Genomic DNA, 20,036 nt, shown 5'->3' with positions numbered 1-20,036 from the left:
GTCGCTGGCTGACGCAGCGACGTACTGTAGCAGCAAGCCAGTTATCATATGGATCCAAACACCTCATGTTTTGTTTGTCTGCACGCGAAGGGGGGAAAAAAGAGAGACAAGGGCAAAAAGATTTATCAGAAACCTTTTTGCCATTTGCAACGTGGAGCAGATTGCATATAGTACTCATCTTGTCATGGCTATGCTTGTCAAGATGAACAAGGAAAAAGGGTTTGATGAGAGCCACGACCATGACTGTCTTTTCCTCGTTCGGTTTGGGGAGATAAAAACTGGATCAACTGCTGGCAAAAGGAACGGGATGGAAGCTGACAAGATTGAAGGCCTACAACCCCACACTGAAACGAATCACCACCCCCGGGAGTTTCATATCTCAAACGGATCTTATTCTTATCCTACCTACCTACCATGTGTTCACCTCAAATCAAACAATAAAAGCGATCGTTGTCACCGACGGAGTTTTATAGTTTTGGATTTCAGTCTCCCTCAGGGTGCGTTTCATAACGGCTTTTCGCAGAAGTTGTTTTCCGCATTTCAGCGCCTCTCTTGTGGCCCTTGCCGAGAAACATACTGCAACGGTGATAGCTGAATGCCGATCCTCCACCAGCCTGATTCTTCTCCAAACGGCAAAAAAAAGCGCTCACAGAAACACTGAAGCGGCTGCGTGCGTGCCATCTGGACCACGCAATCTTAAACAATGATGAAGTATTAGTACCATCATTCACCACACGTCGTATACGTATGCTGTATCCTACCAATCCGTTCAGGCAAATCAAGGGCCCTATCTCGCCGCATTTAATCGACCGGACTGGCCGACGACGACGCCGCGGTGTCCCGGTCCATCGCCGTGCGTGCCGTGGATCCTCTAGAACAACCGCCCCCGCGGCTCGGCTCCTGCTCGGCGGCAACGGCGGGGGGGAGAAAGTCCACGTCCGAACTGGGACACTTCGCTTGCCACTTGGACTTGGCTCTCGCTCCCTTAAATGCCGCTTCCCTCTCGCCCGTGCCAAGCTCAACGCCGGGGGCACGTGGCAGGGCGGATGCCGACGGGCGACGGCGATTGCCTTGGCCGCGGTAGCTTCACTGCTTCAGCGGCCTGGCCAGAGCCAGACCAGACCGTGCCACCACCGTCAGCAGCCGAGGTTGCGTGCCCGGGGCCGCCGCTGGCCTGGCCTGGCCTGGGAGGCTTCAGTAAATGAGGAGGCATTGATAGCCGCGGCACGGCCAGCCGCTGGAATCATGCGCCAATTATTGATCAGAATCTGTATGTTGCTCCGCAGTGTACTCTGTCCTGTGCCTGCTTCTAGCGGCACAGCACAGCTGCACAGGAGGGGGCACTTCTCACTTCAGTCTCCACTCTCAAGACATTGATGCCAGCCCCAGTGAAAGGTGAGCGCTCACAACTCACAGCACATCAACAGGGCCTCACCTCTAGCTGAAATGTATTGGAGGTGAAGGGAGAAACGTTTACCTCAGGAGACCACTGACCAGCGTCGTCCAGGCCTTGTACTTCGGCCATCAATTGCAAAGAACCAGGACCAGGGGGGGCAGAGAAGTGTAGGACGAACTGCTGCGACCATGTGCAATGAATGGACGCAACCGGACCAAAGGGTTAGGCTCTGATGCAGATCAGGCACGAACCACGACGTGCCTGATCGAAATCTGCAATCACTGATATCATGGCGGCATGCTTTGCGCACACCGGCGATGTTATGGGACGTCTGCTTTGTCAAAAGCAGGCTTGGAATCGTGGTACCAGGGAGGTGAATAAGTGATGCTGCTTTATTGATGCTATAACCTCCAATACACGGTAGCAGGTTAACGAATTTACTCACAAAGTGTGGGGGACTTGAACCTGGCTTTCGGGCGCAATTGTAAGCACGCACATTCATCTTCTTGCTGCGAATGATTCCTGTAGGAAGCTGTAGAGTTCCTCCGCAACTGCCAAGGGGTATTCTTCCTGCGGTAGAAGAGCGCCGGCAACCTCCACGAATTTTGTCACGCCTTTAGAGCCCTTAAGAGCCTCCATCTCAGCCTTGGATCTCTTGGGAGCATTGAGTGTTGACACCACCAGAACTGGTATATCTCCATCTAACTTGGCAAATAACTGCAGAAATTCCTCCCTTGATTGGACAGGGTCGAGGAGGCCTGTCAGGAAGGCTGCAGGGACGAACCGTGCGCCTTTTCTTTTGGTTAACTCGTATCGGCTCTCGATGATATCAGGCGTCACGTTGTCCGAATTGGCATAGACGTGGGACTTGTACTGAGATTGGATCGACTTTTCATTGCTCACCAGAACATTGTACATCATCCAGCCCAGAGCTGGAGCCCTGAGGGTTCCTCGTAGAAGCCCATACCTATCAATAAGAGTTGAGAAAAATTAGTTTCAGTAGACTCAATTGGAATCTTAAGCATTGATAGGCCAATATATTTGTAGCCTGGTGGGAACGAGAAGATCTCTTTTTTTTAATCATTGTTGTTTGTATCATTTAACACATGATTTATTGCTTAAACCCCAATAGTACATGACTGATGTAGCTCGATACTATGCACATGAAAATGAAAGAAATAAAACTGCTGGACAGAAGAACTGGTGAATGATGATCTCCCTAATCAGATCAAGGCCCCCCTTTAGAACGAAGGAAAAAAATTATGTCCTGCGTTTTTATTGTGAAAATGAACTGATTCCTGTAAAATTCCTGCATTCCAAAGGGGGGCTGATCTATTAATGCAAGTGCCTGCAATGGGAACTGCACTTTGTTGCATGGCAATCTGTATATGGATGAGAACCAGTTGTATGCAGAGCAGCACTGCACTACTAATTACAGGAAGCAAATGCATTGTTCATTGAATGTGATAGCCCAATCAGAACATGGAATACAATTAAAAACATGAACATTGCACAACAAATGGCAATATGAGGTACGCAAAGCAAAATTCACAAATGCATTGTGTGCGTATCAGGATGACTTCCAGCGTTCCAGGGGTGTCTTGATGACTTCACAACCTACAAGGTTCTGTATGCCCTTCATGCCTATCAGGATGCTACAACAGCTGTATCTGTGGCACACTATTGCATGCCATGGTTGTCTGTAAGAACGTATGCACTGGTGACAGTCATGCATCAAGCAAAAAGAATGTTCTGAAGTATGCACTTTATAATAAAGTATGTGCAAAAAATCCAAAATATTGTTGAAAAAACTAGCAGCAATCAATATTATTTCAGAATATTGCTTCAACCCTAGCAAACCACTATCACAAGTTTTGTTAACTAGTTATACATATATATATTAAATGAATGGTAATAATGCACATGAAATGAATGGATAATAGCACTGGAAAGTAAAACTGATCTTGATCAAATTAAGCCATGGGATCAATTTGGAAAATGGTGTGCCTGGAACATGCTATTGCCACTGTCTATACAACAACATAGATAATTTCAGAAGTGAAAACAAAGGTCAAATCTTCCTAATAGCCACTGCACCAATGCGCGTTCATTAATATGAACAAACATTATAAATTGGCCCCCAGCCATCAGGACTCCTAAATGGTGTGACACGTGGTATATGTACAAATATATCTGTACACAATAGCAATGCACCACGTAGCAGTCTGCTGCACGGGGGGCGCCACTCGCGCATTATGTTGTGAACTCTGTCTCCTCCTTATTTATATAATGCCGGGTAACCGGATCTTTCAAAAGAAAAACAAATGCACCGTTCTTTGAATACATTGTACACATAAAAGCACCGCATTACAAAACAATGGAAACAAGCAGCACAACTGTGGTAACTGGAATAAGAAGGGGTTGACCAGCACACAGAGGGGCAAGAGGGCCAGGGTTATGCCCGAACTGCTCTCCGCTTGGTAGAATAGAGGTGGAGGAAATAGATTAAACTCGCTTGCCTGTTTCAGATTACATCAAGACTTTTATATAGACGCCTTTACCCCATGAGCAAGATAACAGCCAAGGTCTAACAAACTTAATCGAAGCAAACTTAATCTCTAAATGAACTCAATAGCTAAATGAACTTATCTCCTAACAAACCAAATCTTCTTGAACTAACTCTGAATGTATATCCAACTAACCCTGCTGAACTACTTCTGAATCTTGTGCCAGAGCTGATACTTGCTGCCATATGTATTTGGACTGTAGCAGGGATCAGACCAGTGAAGCCCTCGGTTCACGGTTTGATTGTTGGTCTAACCAGTTGGACCGACAGTCTGAAATGGTTTAGCTAGACAAAGATTTCATACTAGACACAAGTGCATTTCATGGTGACTACACAAAAAGAAAAAGTGCATTTCATGGTGCGGTGCTAGAGAATGAGCTCCCCAACCTTATAAGTCTCACGTTCAGACCCCTCATACTAGCCCTATTTTTTCTCTATTTCCCTCCCTCCTTAAAAACCAGGGGTTCAACCACTTTTTCCCAGTTCAACTCAACACCTGGTCTTTTAAGTGGACCGAACTGGCTAGGGTCCTAGTTCCATTTTTTTGTGGTGGGACTGCCGGTCCGGTCCGGTCCAAATAATTATGCTTGCAGCCCCCACATAACAGTAACATCACAGGACAAGAAGCAATATGCCACATTGCCACATGCAAATAATTCAAATGGGTAGATAGAAAGTCAGGATCATTATAATGATTTTAAAACTGAATTGGGAGCATCTCTCATATGTTCCTACTGCATCACTGCCACAGCAAGTCTGGTACACTTTTGTGTAGCAGCATACTTATGTGCAGTCATGAGAGTCTGACACATAATGAACCAAAGCAGATGCCAAATGTGGTAAGGACAGGATTCGAGAATAAGTTCTAGAGGTACCAAGTATTGACAACAGAGCATGTACCACAGTCACAAGTTAAAGAGTCAAGATTGTAGGCATTTTCTGACATATGAAATATCAAGTCATATAATCAGTTTGCTACCTTGTTTCCATATCAGAACCTCGGCCAAATACGATGGGAAGGGGTCCAGCCCAAGTAGGTGCAACAGCAGCAACAGCAGATGGTCTTATAAGGCCCTTACCAGCTGCACGAATTGCTATTGTTGCTGCATGACCACCTCCAACAATGACCAGTTCATCATCTGTTCAAGGGATAGACGGTACAATCCATCACTAATCGAATGATGAAGTTAAAGGGAAAGGATAACTATAAAATTATTAACTCAACGGGAACCTGATTCAAACTTGCTTAGAGGTATTGAAAAATCAATAAAACTGTATTGAGAAGAACAATATGTGTAGCGATCAACAACCAAGTCAAATTTGTTGCATGACTTTTGGCATATCATCCACCATAAATATATCATATAAGATCACTTTCTAGTTTGAAATATTGTTCTGATGAACATTTATCCTCTAATTTAAGTTGTAGTGTTGTTGTACTTATTTACACAAGTTTATTGGTACTCAGGATCCCCATCAGATGTCAGTTTTCAATTGCCAATAAGTTTTAACATAAAAGAAGACTTTTCTCGAAAATATGCCTTGTGTATTATATTTAGTTGACTACATATGGAATTATGGATTCTTAACCAGAGGTAACATTGTTCACAAACAAGTATTTCTGGTTGAACCATTGAACTTCCTGACCTTGGAACCACACATCCTTTTTTGGAGGTGGGTGTTGCAATAACAGTGTTAACCAAGTACCCTCACAAACATGAAGTGTGTTGGTCAGGTAAAGAAAGTCCACTGAAAAAAACTATAATCAGGTTTACCTGCATTTGCCACTGGACTGTTTGGTGAATTTATTAGTTCAACTAGAAAGCTCTCCATCACATCAGCATTGTAGTTCAGTGATGGCCTGTCTGAATAACCAAGACCAGGCCAATCGACAATAGTAGCACGGTAGCCAAGTTCTCCTTTTCGCCCGACAATATCTTTGGCAACCACCCTCCACTCCTCCACTGTGCTAACATCAGAGATCGTAGGGATCATGATAATGTTCTTCACATTCTCAGCAACCTCCTGCTCATGTTCCTCATAGTATATGTTTACCGGCTTATTCTCGAATTTCCACTCCCACTTCCCAGTCTGGAAACATATTCACAATGTTATGGCACAAGTAACAGCAGACAGAGGCAGGACAAAATTGGTAATATAACCTTTTCTCAAGACATATCGTTCTTAAGTGTAATGTAGGATATCTGCCACTAGAGTAACTGTATTCACATTAACAGTTTAACAAACCGATAGTCTAATGATGTAAAACTTGGGGCCAGTTTACTAGGGCTCCTGCCTTAGCAGCCAGAAACGTGGAACATGGCCACATTCCTCGTTTCAAGAATGTCATTCCGAGAACATTCACATTCCCATTCTAGGAACATTTATGTTCCCATTGTATAAGAACATTAACTTGGGGCCAGTTTACTAGGGCTCCTGCCTTAGCAGCCGGAAACGCGGATCATGGTCATGTTCTCATTTCGGGGACGTCATTCCGAGAACATTCACATTCCTGTTCTAGGAACATTTATGTTCCCATAGTATAAAACATTATAAAGTATTGGTCGACGTTCCCTTTCCCTTCCGGGAACATGGCTGCTAAGGCTTCTCCTACTTCTGATTATAGGTAGGAAGTGATTCTCAGGGAGAAACAATTCTGTATGGTTCTCTAGGATAAACTCTTTGTAGGAAGTGAATCAGGACAAGCTAGAGCATGTTTGGTTCGGCATGTGAGCTTTGCCTCGCCCTGCCCCACTAGAAACAGGATATAGAAACATGTTTGGTTACCTTGCCGTGTTGCCTTGATGCTTGTACAGGCTATTTTTTCTTGCTGGAGCTAGAGAGCTGAATTGGCTTGCCACAACGGGCAAGGTTAGTCTCGACTGGCAGCGAGGCCAGGCAAGCAAACCTTGCTGCGCATCTAAACATGCCCCTAGTTCTCACAGCTCCCAACCCCTCAGGTCATTACATAGAATCATACCCTAGAATAACTTCTTTGTAAAATATCATTTGGCTGAGCTCCCTGGCCCTAAGTGCTCAGTCCTTCTAAGGAATCAAAGAGGTACCTGATTAACAATCATTTGTTCTCACTATTAAGTAACATGCAGTGACTAGTTCAAACCCAATAAACTGATGGGGAAAGTGGGCAGTTCACTTTATATTTCAACACTCACCCTTTTTCCAATGATTTCCCAAAATGTAAAGAAGAGAAGATATATTACAATCATAAACCCCGACTAAAGTTAACCATTTATGATGCATGTTGCCAGCTGGTAGTGTTTTAAACTTAAAACTAACATTAAAGTGCATACTATTCCCTACAAGATAAGAGCTAAAGAGCTATTGCATTTTCATTTTGTGGACATGTCAATTTCTTCAGGATCTGCACCAGCCGCCCCCATATTTCAGTGAATGAAAATAGTATATAGTAGACTCGAAGATAACAGAAATAGCCATTATGTTACTAATTAGTTAAAAACTGGGAATCGCAACCCAATGTGCCCTGCAATATGGGATCTCAAAGCACATCGAAGCAGTTCGCGTTCCAACCAACGTGCAACGAATCCGGGCTTATTCAGCTACCTGTTGAACCGCCCAACACAGCGATCTCAGCAAGGCACTGAGATCAATCGGGCAGGCAACCGAACCACCGAACAGTACATTACTAGCAAATGAGTAAGCGCTGGACGATCGCACCTTGGAGGGCGCCGGGGCGGGCTTGACCGTGGAGGCTGGAGGGGAGGCGACGGCGCGGACGGCGAGGCTCCTCGCCCGCCGTTGAGGAAGCACGCGGCAGGGGACAGCGACGGCCGGGAAGAGGAAGGCGGCGGCGGCGGCGGCCGGAGGCATGGCGATGGGAGGGGGCCCGCCCGGTGCAGGCGGACGCGGAGGCAGGCGGGTGGGAGTGGAGAGGAAGCGGCGACGTGTGCAGCCGTGGACTCGGGAACTCTGACTGGACCGAAGCGATGAACTGGCCCTCAGCAGCAGAACGGGAACGTGGGCACGTTCCACGTTTCGGCGTTCCAATTCGTGGGACGGAAATACTATGGCCGCGACATGCTAGCACTTAGTAAATATACCCGTACGTTGCAACCGGAGAAAAAATGTTATCAACCGCCAAACTCCAATAAATATCAGCTGCATGTATAATTGAAGAGCCAAATTAGGGAAGTATACTTCTTGTGCGAACAATTTTGAGCATCGAAGACATGGTACTCCACTAAATAAACTTACTTCATGGCTTCATTATATCCATCCAGCATTTACTGATTGTTCTTGCAGAAGTAGAAACCAAAGAAAATCAAAGCATGGCCAATTGGCCATCCGATATGGTCAACTGATAACCAGTAAGAAATTGGTATAATCATTGCTAAATATTTTGAACAAACGACTAAGCTACCACATTTGTTTCTACCCAAAACAACAAACTACAAGCGGATATAGTTAAGGGACTATAATTTATTAAAATTTCATAAGTTACATCATATATCAAATATATATGTATATCACCTCTAAAAAAAGAGACAGAAAGATGAGTTTGAAATGGCCAGAAATTTATATATGGTCGCTTTCTCCTGAATCTTTTATGACTCCTCCATGACCATTGAAGCAACAAATCACAAGTGCAATCCCAAGCTTTCTCCAAAGGTTGATCTGCTAGGTATGTTTGGGTCACTTGGGTCAAGAAACAACCCTGATCAGACTGTTGAATACTTGAATTTCAGGCAAACAATTTGCAGAATACTTCCTCCCAAACATGGTCATATTGCATACTACCGATAGTGCTATATATAGAGAAAGCTCAACATGCCCGAGCTTCATGCAGATCTTTAGATAAGAAGCTCTTGCGTTTATAGCCACAGACAACCAACAAAAGGCTCCAAACTTTGTTGGCCTCCTGGTAAAAAACAACCAAGCAATATTTGTTTTCTGAAGAAGCGGGAGGTGTGCGAACAGCATGGTGACCTTTGTATGCAGCATTCATAGAATTATATGAATCTAGTTCATTCAGAAAATTGCAAAGAATCATCTTCTCCAAATCACAAAGGTAATATATTATATTGTAATCACACAGCAAAACTTGTAATTCGCAAATATTTATCTTTATAAAGTTTACAGTAACCTTTTTGACAAGTAACACTTATAGAATATGCACGGATAAGACACTTCCCATAGACAAATATATTCAAGTGATATTACCAGTTTATATGTGAAAATATTGTAGTTAATACCAGGCCCATCCAAAAAAAATCCATGTAAAGGGAAAAGTTCATGTGGTACTGACATGAATATAGATCAGATAATAGATAATTAATTCGAGCTGCATTGGTAGCCTGCAAACTGAAAACAGAATGGACAACCTGCATTAACAGTTTTTGCCTTTAAGAAACAAATCAATTAGGACATAGATTTGACCAATAATTGTTTCTAAGCAAAGAGAACAATACCAACAATACAAATTCATTTAGTTATTCACCTTTATAAGCATCAAGACTCAGACCCCTCTGAAGTCCAAAGCAGGGGATGGAAGCTAATGTCAAACAACACAGCGGTGGGCACCATGACCTCGAGGCTGCCAATTTAGAAACTACCATACGAATACTAATAGTTTTGGGAAAAGGGGAAGAATTTCTAACCTGTACTTTCTGAAGAAAATGAGAAAGTTACATACATTATTGTGGAGGAGGCTACGCAACCTTGTTTTCTCTGCACCCATGCTGACAAGCTTGCTGCCTCCATACTTGTACAAGTAAAGGAGCGTCTGATCGGGGAATAACAGCTTTGCATGGAACCTATAATGGATGTCCAAATTTAGCAAATCCTTAGTATACTCTATATGCTAAAATCTTGAAAAATTCTTCAAGAACTACTCTCACAACATAACGTCAGAAAATAAGTGAAGAGGATGAAATAGCCACACCAAGAAGCAAACCTTGCTTGATCCGCTTTTGTTCTTGTTCAGCTCGGCGAAAATAGGATTCAAAGGCAAGATGAGGAACTTCTGAACTTATTTAGCTCGGCGAGATCAGGACAGGAAGTTTGCAAAAACAGGATATCCCAATGACACATTTGTCAACCATATCTCTACTATATAAATATAAATAAATACGAAAAAGTGAAGAAGTTTGTGTCAAACTAAGTTCATGTAGAACATGGATCTTTTCCTCATCTGAGCTGGTGTCCCGATTGATTTTTTTGGTCGATCTGAGCTCGTGTCCCGATCAGAGCGGGTGTCTTCGTTCGATTGGATTCTGATTCCGATTCACAACGCCTAGCTGGTTGGCTCCTGTGGCAGCACCTTCGAGCCGTGCCACCCCGCCTTGCAGGCCTAGCCGCCGGCGGTGGCGGCGTCCCAGCGAGTGGCCGGCAAGCACGCGTTAGCACGGACAGCGAGCCCGCGTGGGCAAGCAGGCGGCGGCAAACGGGCATGGGCGAGCGCGCGTGGGTAAGCAGGCGGCGGCGAGCAGGCGGCAAGCACGCGTGAGCGCAGCCGAGAGTCACCGTGCCTTGGCGCAGAGGTAGAAGAGCACACCGTCGTCCTCGGCGTGCAGGAGGGAGCGCGACGGGCCCAGGCGGGCGCGGACGTGGAGCGGCTCGCTGATGGAGGAAGGCCAGGCAGCTGTAGTCGTGGTTCCCGCACACACGAGGGAGAAGCAAGCCGAACCGCGAGCGGGCTGTTCGGGGCAGACGAAAATCTAACCAGACAAAAAAAAAAAGGCTGAAATTTTGCCTCTTTAGTATTAGGTATAGATTATTGTTCAATCATAAACTAACTAGACTTAAAAGATTTGTATCGTACATTTCAACTAAACTATGTAATTAGTTTTTATTTTCGTCTATATTTAATACTCAATGCAAACATCTAAAGATTTGATTTAACAAAGAATCAAAAAATTTTGCAAAATTTTTTAGAACTAAACAAGGCCAAGGCCTACGATGAAACATCTTCTGATGCGACGTGGTTCACATTAGGGCAACCACGTCGGGTCGTTTATGAGAAATCTAAGGCCTTGTTTAGTTTAAAAAAATTTGGAAAATCGACATTGTGCACTTTCGTTTGTATTTGACAAATATTGTCCAATTATGGACTAACTAGGCTCAAAAGATTCGTCTCGTCAATTCCGACCAAACTGTGCAATTAGTTTTTATTTTCGTCTATATTTAATACTCTATGCATATGTTTAAAGATTTGATGTGACGGAAAATCTGAAAAAATTTGTAAATTTTTTTAGGAACTAAACAAGGCCTAAGATTGATGGATGGGGAAAAAAAGAGAAGAGGCCGGACGACAGAGTTCAGCTATGCATTTTATCTTTATTAGTTTAGAACTTTCTCAGCTTTACTGTTAGTGAAAACTTGTACTAATTAGTTCATTCATTGTATCAACTAATTTAATTAGGATCATGTTGATCATTCGCCGTTACAATATATATATATATATATATATATATATATATATATATATATATATATATATATATATATATATATATATATAAGGCTTAAAGAAACAAAACATACCGCGTATCGTGTTTTTTTTACCGAGAACTTGGGCAGCTATAAACTGACCTCACTTGTGTCCCTCAAGACCTCAATATTATCCTATTAGAATGTTTTTTGTTCCATTTTAAATTTTCATTTTGTTCATTTATTTTACCATACAAACAACATTAAGAAATGTTTAGGTTCCCTATGCGGCACTTTTCTCACTCCACTCCACATGACTACATGAGAAGTCAAAGAGCCCTACCTAAGGTTAATTCCCTCCTATTGCCTCCATGTGTGAATCGATGTTTTACTTCTTGGGTCTGTTTGGTTCATCTTGCTAAATTTTAGTTAGCTAAAATAATTTTAGCTACTCTTAGGTGACTAATGAAACTAAACTATTTTAGCTCTTTTTAGTCAATGTGTTTGGAACTTTAGCTACTAAATTGACTAAAGTTTAGCTAGCTAAAATTTAGCAAGAGGAACCAAACAAAGCTCTTTTCTAGTGTTCAGCCAAACAGGTGTAGCTTCACTCACAAAAAAAATAGGTGTAGCTTCATAGACTCTGCTCTAGAAAATAAGTTAGAGTTCAATTATAACCTTCAAATCTTTTAAGAAACTGCTTCATGGTAGAGTTTGTGAAGCAGAGTTGGTGGAGCAATCTCAAAGACAATTAATGTGAGGTGAGAGTGGAAAAAACGCTCCCTCCATGCTACACTCCATGATTCGATCTTCTTAGATTCTTCCAGTGCAGCTCTTAGCCACCTCGCCCATCTTGGTGCTCTCTGCCACCCTAGAGCTCTATATTGCTCCCACACCCTTCTTCGCACCCCTATGCCTTTTTTTGCCACCCTCCTAGGTCTTGGAGCTCTCCATTGTTTGTCTTGTCACCCACTTTGTTGTGCTCGCCTTTCTCTACCACAGTGGTTGTTGCTTATGCTCCTCATCTAAATTCACTATGCTAGCCTACCTAGGCTTTCCCTACTCATCTTCCTTTACTATAGCAACATGTTGCTTATCAAAATTCTTTTCCACTGTCGTGGTCAGCCTTGCTAGCAAGGTTGAACTAGAGTAGGTGGTGGAGCGATTTGGGGAGTGCTTAATTTGAGCCAAGGAGTGGAGCAGGGGTAGAGCTAGAGTGGGTGAGAGGCGGTTGGAAATCTTACTAAATAAGCCCTTAAACTAGCAAACATAACCATGCATTGCAATGGAACATACACCGTATTGCATGGTCACATTGACTATTTGCGACTTGAAGATTTATTCAATGATCACGTCATCTATTATGATACATGTTAGGATTAGACTTTGTACCACCATTGGACACATATTGTTCTAACTTTGTATAAGTACAAGTCGTGAGTCTATAGGTCCTGAAGCATATACGGAGTATGCGAGGGCATTATGGGTAGTAAAATGAGATGATTGGAAGAATCTACGTTTTACTTCAATATTACTAGCAAATGTACCCATACGTTGCAATGAAATGTACGTTGAGCGAGAGGGCATTTATCACTTTCAGTGTCAGTGTAACATCCCAAAAATTCACATTCAAAAATCACTCGCATTAAAAATTATTTTCAAAATATATTTCAAAAAATTATAAATCATTTGAGCTCTATAGTATCTCCATCCATATTTTTCGCGCACAAATAACAGCGAGTGCCAGTAAGCTTACATGCAAGAAAACATAGCAGTGCACCCCACACGAATATATATCTTATGCATGCATGCAGGACATGCCACCGTCCATTTGCATGCACTTGCATGCAAGGACACGGTGATTAGGCACTGTCCATTTGCATGCTCATGCAAATGGGACATCGTCCTTCGCATACAATTAGGCACCGACCATGCACTACAGTAGCATTTTTAATGGCAACGAGCTAAGCACTCTGGCCTATAAAAAGGCACTCTCGGGTGCTCACTCTCACCACCCGGAGAAACACGTTCACTCACTCGCTCACTCGCTCTCACTTCGCGTATACCGTATACGGCCATACGCACAAGCCGAGCTCGACTGTCGTCGCAAGACGAGGTGAGCAGCTTATGAGCATCTTCTTGCTCTTCTCTGTCTTTCTGTAGTATTTTTTTCGGTATCTCTCCTTGTATTTGTCAAGAACTCCACGAACTAAACCATGACATATAGAAGAGCTCTAATGATCCCTGCTAATTTCTCTCTCCCCATGCATGTGTGGGCCATAGACATTAATTTCACCCAATAGTACATGCATGCAACATGCACTACCAGCCAAAATTCATCTCGTGAAGCATGTATTTCTTAATCATCGTTAGCCTCTTTCGCATGATTAAATTCCGACCATTTCACAAATGCCACATGCTAACTCTGATTTCAATAATTCTTTTTCCTAAAATCATCTAAAATCATGATCTACCTCCCATATTAATTTCATGATTTTTGGAGCTCATTTGAATTTATGTGATTATTTATCTGTGCTTGTTGCCCGTGTCGGTCGTCACGTATTTTAGCTGACAGCGTGAACGAGCCGGAAAACGAGAACGTTGGAGACGAGTACCGTGAGTTTGACGCCGAGGACCCGGACTGTCAGCAAGAGTTTGCCGAGGACGCCGACGGAGGCAAGTCCAACCGATCCCCTTTGATGCATATTGATCCTATTTTTAAACACAACCCGTAGAAGCCGTTTTAAATATTGCATATACGATATATGTACAAAGTATTTTCGCTGCTTAGTTAAAACCTGTTGAATAGCCATCTTTGAATTGATATTACCCGGTAATTGTCTTGTTCGAACCTAGGAACAAATAATATGCTATGACAGAAATATTATTATTTAGTATGCTTAGGACTTGTTACTCATCCTCGATACTCATCGCTATATTTTTCTCAAATATAATGATTTTAAAAGTAAAAGGTGTGAGTGGTGAAAATAAATTGTGGGTATTGTGAAAAAGGTAATGAACAAGTTATAGATGTGATCACTATAGAGATGGGGCGGATGGGATCCCTATTGGGGGATGCCTTGGTGTTGTGGCTTATACCTTGCGGGGTTAAGCGTGAAGATATCCGCCTTGTTTCGATTAAGGACTGAGTTGATGATTCATCTTGCCTAACTCATTTATCGTACAACCACTCGCCTTGCATGGGAAAGGCTTAGTCTAAATCCCTCCAGTTAGTATGGCAATCACCTGGAGGCAGGTGTGCAACAGGACATTAAGTGATGTATGTGAAATTGTGGAAATATATGAAAAGAGCTTTGTGAATTATTGTGGTATCATGAGATGTGGCCTTAGTGTTCTCGTGGTGAGCGCCATTACTTAGCTATGGAGGGTAATGACTTTGATGGATCTGTGCTTGCACGACGGTGTAAGTTATGGTATCCTACTTGTGGAAAAAGTGTACAACCTCTGCAGAGTGTAAATCTATCTGGATAGCCGTGTCCGCGGTCTCGGACGGGTTATGGTTTGGTTTCAACAACTAGATGGGTTGGAATGAGTAAAAATATGAGAGTGAGTGTGATTTTGGAAATAAATGGTTGACTGCCATTGTGTTGTGGGAACAAGGGTTCAACAACACTTAAAATTGTGATCAAACCCCTATTTTCAGAAATACTATCATATGTGGAAAAAGAGTTCTTTTACAACAGTATTTGTGAAATGAAACCTTGTATGTGTAAAAAGACAGTTTTATGCAAATAAAACTAAGCCTCATCCTTGATTTATCCATATGCATATATATTATTATCCCCTTCCGTAGGGTAAGGTTGGATTTGCTGAGTACTTTGTACTCACGCCCTTGCTTTATTAAACAGAGGAAGATCCAGACTTAGATCCCGAAGTGGCGTTCGAGTAAGGTCGTGTCTGCACCCAACTAAGCCTGTGGCATTGGGACTTGTCAGATGTTCGGTTGTGATATCGTTTGTTTCTGGGTCCTTTGGACCTATGTTGTATTTTGGTGTCTTATTATTATAGCGTGTCTTTATTGTCCACGCTTATCGAGACTACTGCGCTGAAACTTATCTGATGTAATAAATATGTACTAGTATTGTATCACATTTGAGTTTCTGGTTTACCAGGAGCGCTTCAGTCAGCTAGATATCCACATGTCTTTGGGGCCTTTTTTCTAGCACCTATCTTTCAGGGCCGTTTTGATCTTTTCATTTGGAAAGAATTAAAATCTACTTAATGGATTTGGGCTTGGAATTTGATAAAACCTTTTAAAGTTCACATATAAGCATATCTTAAATTTATAAGGTGGGAGATGAATATTGATTATATAGATCACCAACTATATTTTTGTTATGTAATTTATAACACGGTTTTCAACTCACTTCCTCATAAAAGAAATGTAACGTATAAGTACCTCTCTTGTATGACTAACATAGTATTATATACAATCATATTAGTTTAATTAATATTTGTCTAAATTATAACTATTAGAATAAATTTAATTTTAAGGAGCCAAACGGAGTTGAAACACAGTTGCAGCGTACAGAAAATTTATCTTGGACGTCTCACTGCACTTTATTATTTTTCTATACTTCCTGTTGTAAACAGACACAGAAGTGGCCAGCAAGCTCTTGTCAGCGTTCTGGCTAATCTTCATGACTCTCATCGATGCAGGGCCTCGGATCTAATGTTGATAAATGTAAAGCAAATAATGATGCTTATCCAAATTCTATGGCTCAAGATTTAAAACTCTCGAAGATGTCTATTAGATAGTCCAGAGAAGATTATTGAAGTGTGGCAACGAGAATTTTCGATGTTGGTGTCGTGGCCACTTCTCTCTTTATTAGACCAAGTGTGCTTGCATAGATATTATCTTTATTAGCTACTCCCTCCATCCTAAATTATAAGGCATTTTAAGAATTTGGAAGAGTTAAAGCATCTCAAGTTTGATCAAATTTATATGATAAGATAATAATATTTATGATACTAACTAAGTATCATTAGGTTCTTCATTAATTATATTTTTATAGTATATCTATTTGATTTCATAATTTTTTTTGTAATTATTTTTATAATTTTATTAAACTTGAGATGATTTGACTCTCCAAAATTTTTAAAATAACTTATAATTTGAGATGAAATGAGTAGAACAGAATGATATATTCATATGTTTTAGGCCCTGTTTAGTTTCCTACCAAAATTTTTTTCATCCATCCCATCAAATCTTTGGACACATGCATGGAACATTAAATGTACATAAAAAAATAAACTAATTACACAGTTTGGTTGAAAATTGCGAGACGAATCTTTTAAGCCTAGTTACTCCATGATTAGCCTTAAGTGCTACAGTAACCCACATGTGCTAATGATAGATTAATTATGCTTAATAGATTTGTCTTGCAGTTTCCTGACGAGCTATGTAATTTGTATTTTTATTAGTTTCTAAAAACCCTTCCCGACATCCTTCCGACATATCCGATGTGACACTCAAAAAATTTTCATCTTCAATCTAAACAGGCCCTATTGAGCTTGTAGAGGATTTCGAGGAAATTGTAATTCACCTAAACAAGTTTTTTTTTAGTGGAAATTCACGTGAACAAGTGACAGACCACATTTCAGGAAGGAGGCCCTAATGGACTATATATGGGCCTGATCCATAAACTGTCCACTTCTTTCACGTCGATGGGCGTGGCCAGAAGCCCAAACGTAGTAAGCTCCAGTTGAAAAAAAGTTAGTTAATGGCTCTCTCATATCTAGCGCTTCGGGCCTGCGATGGGCTTCACTTAAATGTTACCAGACCAAGACAGTGTCATCGGGCCATCTCCTCCTTTTCCCTTCTCCCGGAGGAAAAAGACGTTATGTTCAAACTTCAAAGTGGTTGGATTCGGGCCCAGTACCGACCCTTGCAATTTTTTCTTACAAACGCAAGGAAGCATAATAAACGTAACAAACAAAACTCTTATTTGGTTGCAGTCTCCAGTCTGCATCAGAGAATCCGTAACCAATGGCTCCCCTGACATGACATCTCATCAGCTCCAGATTGAACGTTATTATTTTTCTGGAGGAATGGACGTGTCCCCCGAGAAACCTAGCTCCTCTAGCTTCATTCCGATCACGCGGCCCACACGAGAAGTGTTCAAGGCCTGGTTTGGAAAAAATTTCGGATTTCGCTCCTGTAACACTTTTGTTTTTATTTAACAAATATTGTCCAATTATGAACTAACTAGGATCAAAAGATTCGTCTCTCGATTTACAGACAAACTGTGTAATTAGTTTTTGCTTTCGTCTATATTTAATACTTCATGCATTTGCCGCAAGATTCGATGTGACGGGGAATCTTGAAAACTTTTTGAATTTCGGGGTGAACTAAGGCCCTGTTTAGTTTGCCACCCAAAAAATTTTCATCCATCACATCGAATTTTTGGACACATGAATGGAACATTAAATGTAGATAAAAAAATAAACTAATTACACAGTTTAGTTAAAAATCACGAGACGAATCTTTTAAGTCTAGTTAGTCCATAATTAGCCTTAACTGCTACAGTAACCCACATGTGCTAATAATAGATTAATTATGCTTAATAGATTTGCCTTGCAGTTTCCTGACGAACTATGTAATTTATGTTTTTATTAGTTTCTAAAAACCCCTCCCGACATCCTTCCGACATATCCGATGTGACATCCAAAAATTTTTCATCTCCAATCTAAACGGGCCCTAAACAAGGCCCCAGCAAAGCAAAGCAAAGCGACGGGACGAAAAGCATGACAAGATCGTAACGAAGTAACGAACCCCCCAGGCCCCAACCCAAGTCCCCAACAAGCTATTAACAAAGCCGGCGATGCGTTAGTTTCCCCCCGCCGTCGGCAGCCTTTTCCCGTCATGTCCCGCGCGCCGCCGACGGCCGCACCGCGACACGCAGCACCCGTGCCGTGCGTGCGCATCCTATGATTCCTATCCAGCTCGACGACAGCCGCCGTCTCGGCAGGTGCCTCCCATTCCCACACGGCCACACCGGGCAAAATAGCCGACGCGAACCGCGGATCGTCCGTCCTTTTTGGCGTGCGGTGCGGCCCCCCGTTCGGTCCTCGACCGACGACACGCCCGCCCACTCCGCTTTCGGCTCCGCCTTTCGTCGTCGCGGGCTGGCGCGTATAATCTTATCGCCCCGCAAGGCTGCAATATTCGGCTCTGCCTCTGCATGAGGAGTAAGGACTAGACTAATATTCGGTCTCCGTCGGCTTTCGGGCGCTCAACTTGGGCGTGGCCGTGGCCGTGGGGTTCACGTTCGCGTCATGCCGTCAAGGACGTACGATCGACGGCGGGGAGGGAACGGAGGCGAGAGAGCTCACTTCCCCTTCCTTGGCTTTCTGGCCACCGAACCAGAGCCCCGTACGCTGAGATCAATAGATAACAGCGCCTCCTTGACCTTGATTAGCATCTACGAAAGAGAAAGCAGAGAAGGTGGGCGTCGCTCTCCGATGTCCTCCCATCCCCGTCCCCGTCCCTGTCCCACGAAGAATATTTCAGGCGACCAACCGAACCACACCACACGGCAGGCAGAACCAGAACCGAACCGCAGCAGCAGCATGCAGCAGGTCCATGCCATGCCTTGCCCCCGACCGAACCTCTGACTGAATGATGCTCAGCTGCACGCACACCGTGGAATCCAAAAGGCGAGTATATATGCCGCCTGGCGCCTGCGCCGTTCACGCTCCCGGCACGGAGCTGCTTCGTTCACATCCTGTCATCCCTCCACGCGCTAGCGTTTGCTTAGCATCGTTGCTCTCCGAAAGGGAGGAACCTCTTTTTTTTTGTGTGCACCTGTGCGCATCATCGCAGTGCTGCCATCTGTGGGCTGCTGTAGCTGGAAAGCGACACAAAGTAGCTAAGCTAGATCGATCGTATCTTACACCCTCGCTCCCTTGCTAGTTGCTACTACGTGCCATCGTCCCGCGCCTTCTTTGGGGGACGGCCGCGCCTCATGGCCCTTGAAAACCTCGCGCGCACCATCCATTCCCGGCGCTATCCGAGCCACCACCAGCAGGGGCCACTGAAATCCAGGCTCCCTATTTTGTTTTGCCTGCCTCCTGCACTGAGCGTTTGAGCTACTCCGTACAGCTGAACGTCGTTGGGCGTTAGGTGCGTGGGGGCTGCCATCTGCCAAGCAGGCGCTGCCAATGTATGAATTGCCATGACCATGAGCCACAAATAGCGCCAAAAAAAGATTTCGGAGACGGTGGAGTTGGACTAGCCGTGCGCGATCCTGAAATATTGCCTTCTTTTCTCACATATTTATTTAAAGAAAAACAGCAAGATCGCATCGATCAATCATAGCCTGATTAAGTGGGCTAGGAACAATTATATTTCTGGGACCGGCGGCGTGAACCGGGACAGCTCTGAAAATAATTAAATTTGTTGCAGCATGAATGGGACGACTCTGAATGAAATGATTAAGGGCTCAGGAACTCAGGATGTTCATGTTCTGGCTGTACTTGTCTATGTTTAGCAGACGAGTTTAGTAGGTAGTACATTAACTGTTGATGATGCGAACAGTCGAGCCACTCCGATTATATTGATGAATGATGCTGAAGATTTCGCACGAACAGAAATTTCAGTTGTGCTCTTCAATCAATGGTTGGTCTTTTTGGGCGCACACGGTG

General features: G+C 43.1%; 1 protein-coding gene across 1 annotated transcript; it reads right to left on the bottom strand.

Annotated features, from left to right (window-relative positions):
- LOC8060246 lies at positions 1,767-7,966 on the bottom strand. Its single transcript, XM_002460163.2, has 4 exons — positions 7,659-7,966; positions 5,738-6,053; positions 4,942-5,101; positions 1,767-2,363 (listed from the first exon to the last, which is right to left on the bottom strand). Exons 1-4 carry the CDS (start codon positions 7,809-7,811, stop codon positions 1,895-1,897), a joined length of 1,098 nt encoding a protein of 365 aa, XP_002460208.1. The 5' UTR covers positions 7,812-7,966; the 3' UTR covers positions 1,767-1,894.

The sequence above is a fragment of the Sorghum bicolor genome, chromosome 2 (genome assembly GCF_000003195.3).
Source record: "Sorghum bicolor cultivar BTx623 chromosome 2, Sorghum_bicolor_NCBIv3, whole genome shotgun sequence".
Classification (NCBI taxonomy): domain Eukaryota; kingdom Viridiplantae; phylum Streptophyta; class Magnoliopsida; order Poales; family Poaceae; genus Sorghum; species Sorghum bicolor.
The sequence above is the reverse complement of the archived record's forward strand: the minus strand, read 5'-3'. Positions and strand labels throughout refer to the sequence as shown.

What these genes read in the sequence shown, in the direction of transcription:
- LOC8060246 (XM_002460163.2), bottom strand. Translation starts at nt 7,811, where the DNA reads ATGCCTCCGGCCGCCGCCGCCGCCGCCTTCCTCTTCCCGGCCGTCGCT. An exon ending in CAGTCCAGTGGCAAATGCAG is followed by an intron (nt 5,102 to 5,737) that starts GTAAACCTGATT and finishes TCCCTTGAACAG; the next exon opens with ATGATGAACTGGTCATTGTT. An exon ending in GGTTCTGATATGGAAACAAG is followed by an intron (nt 2,364 to 4,941) that starts GTAGCAAACTGA and finishes TCTTATTGATAG; the next exon opens with GTATGGGCTTCTACGAGGAA.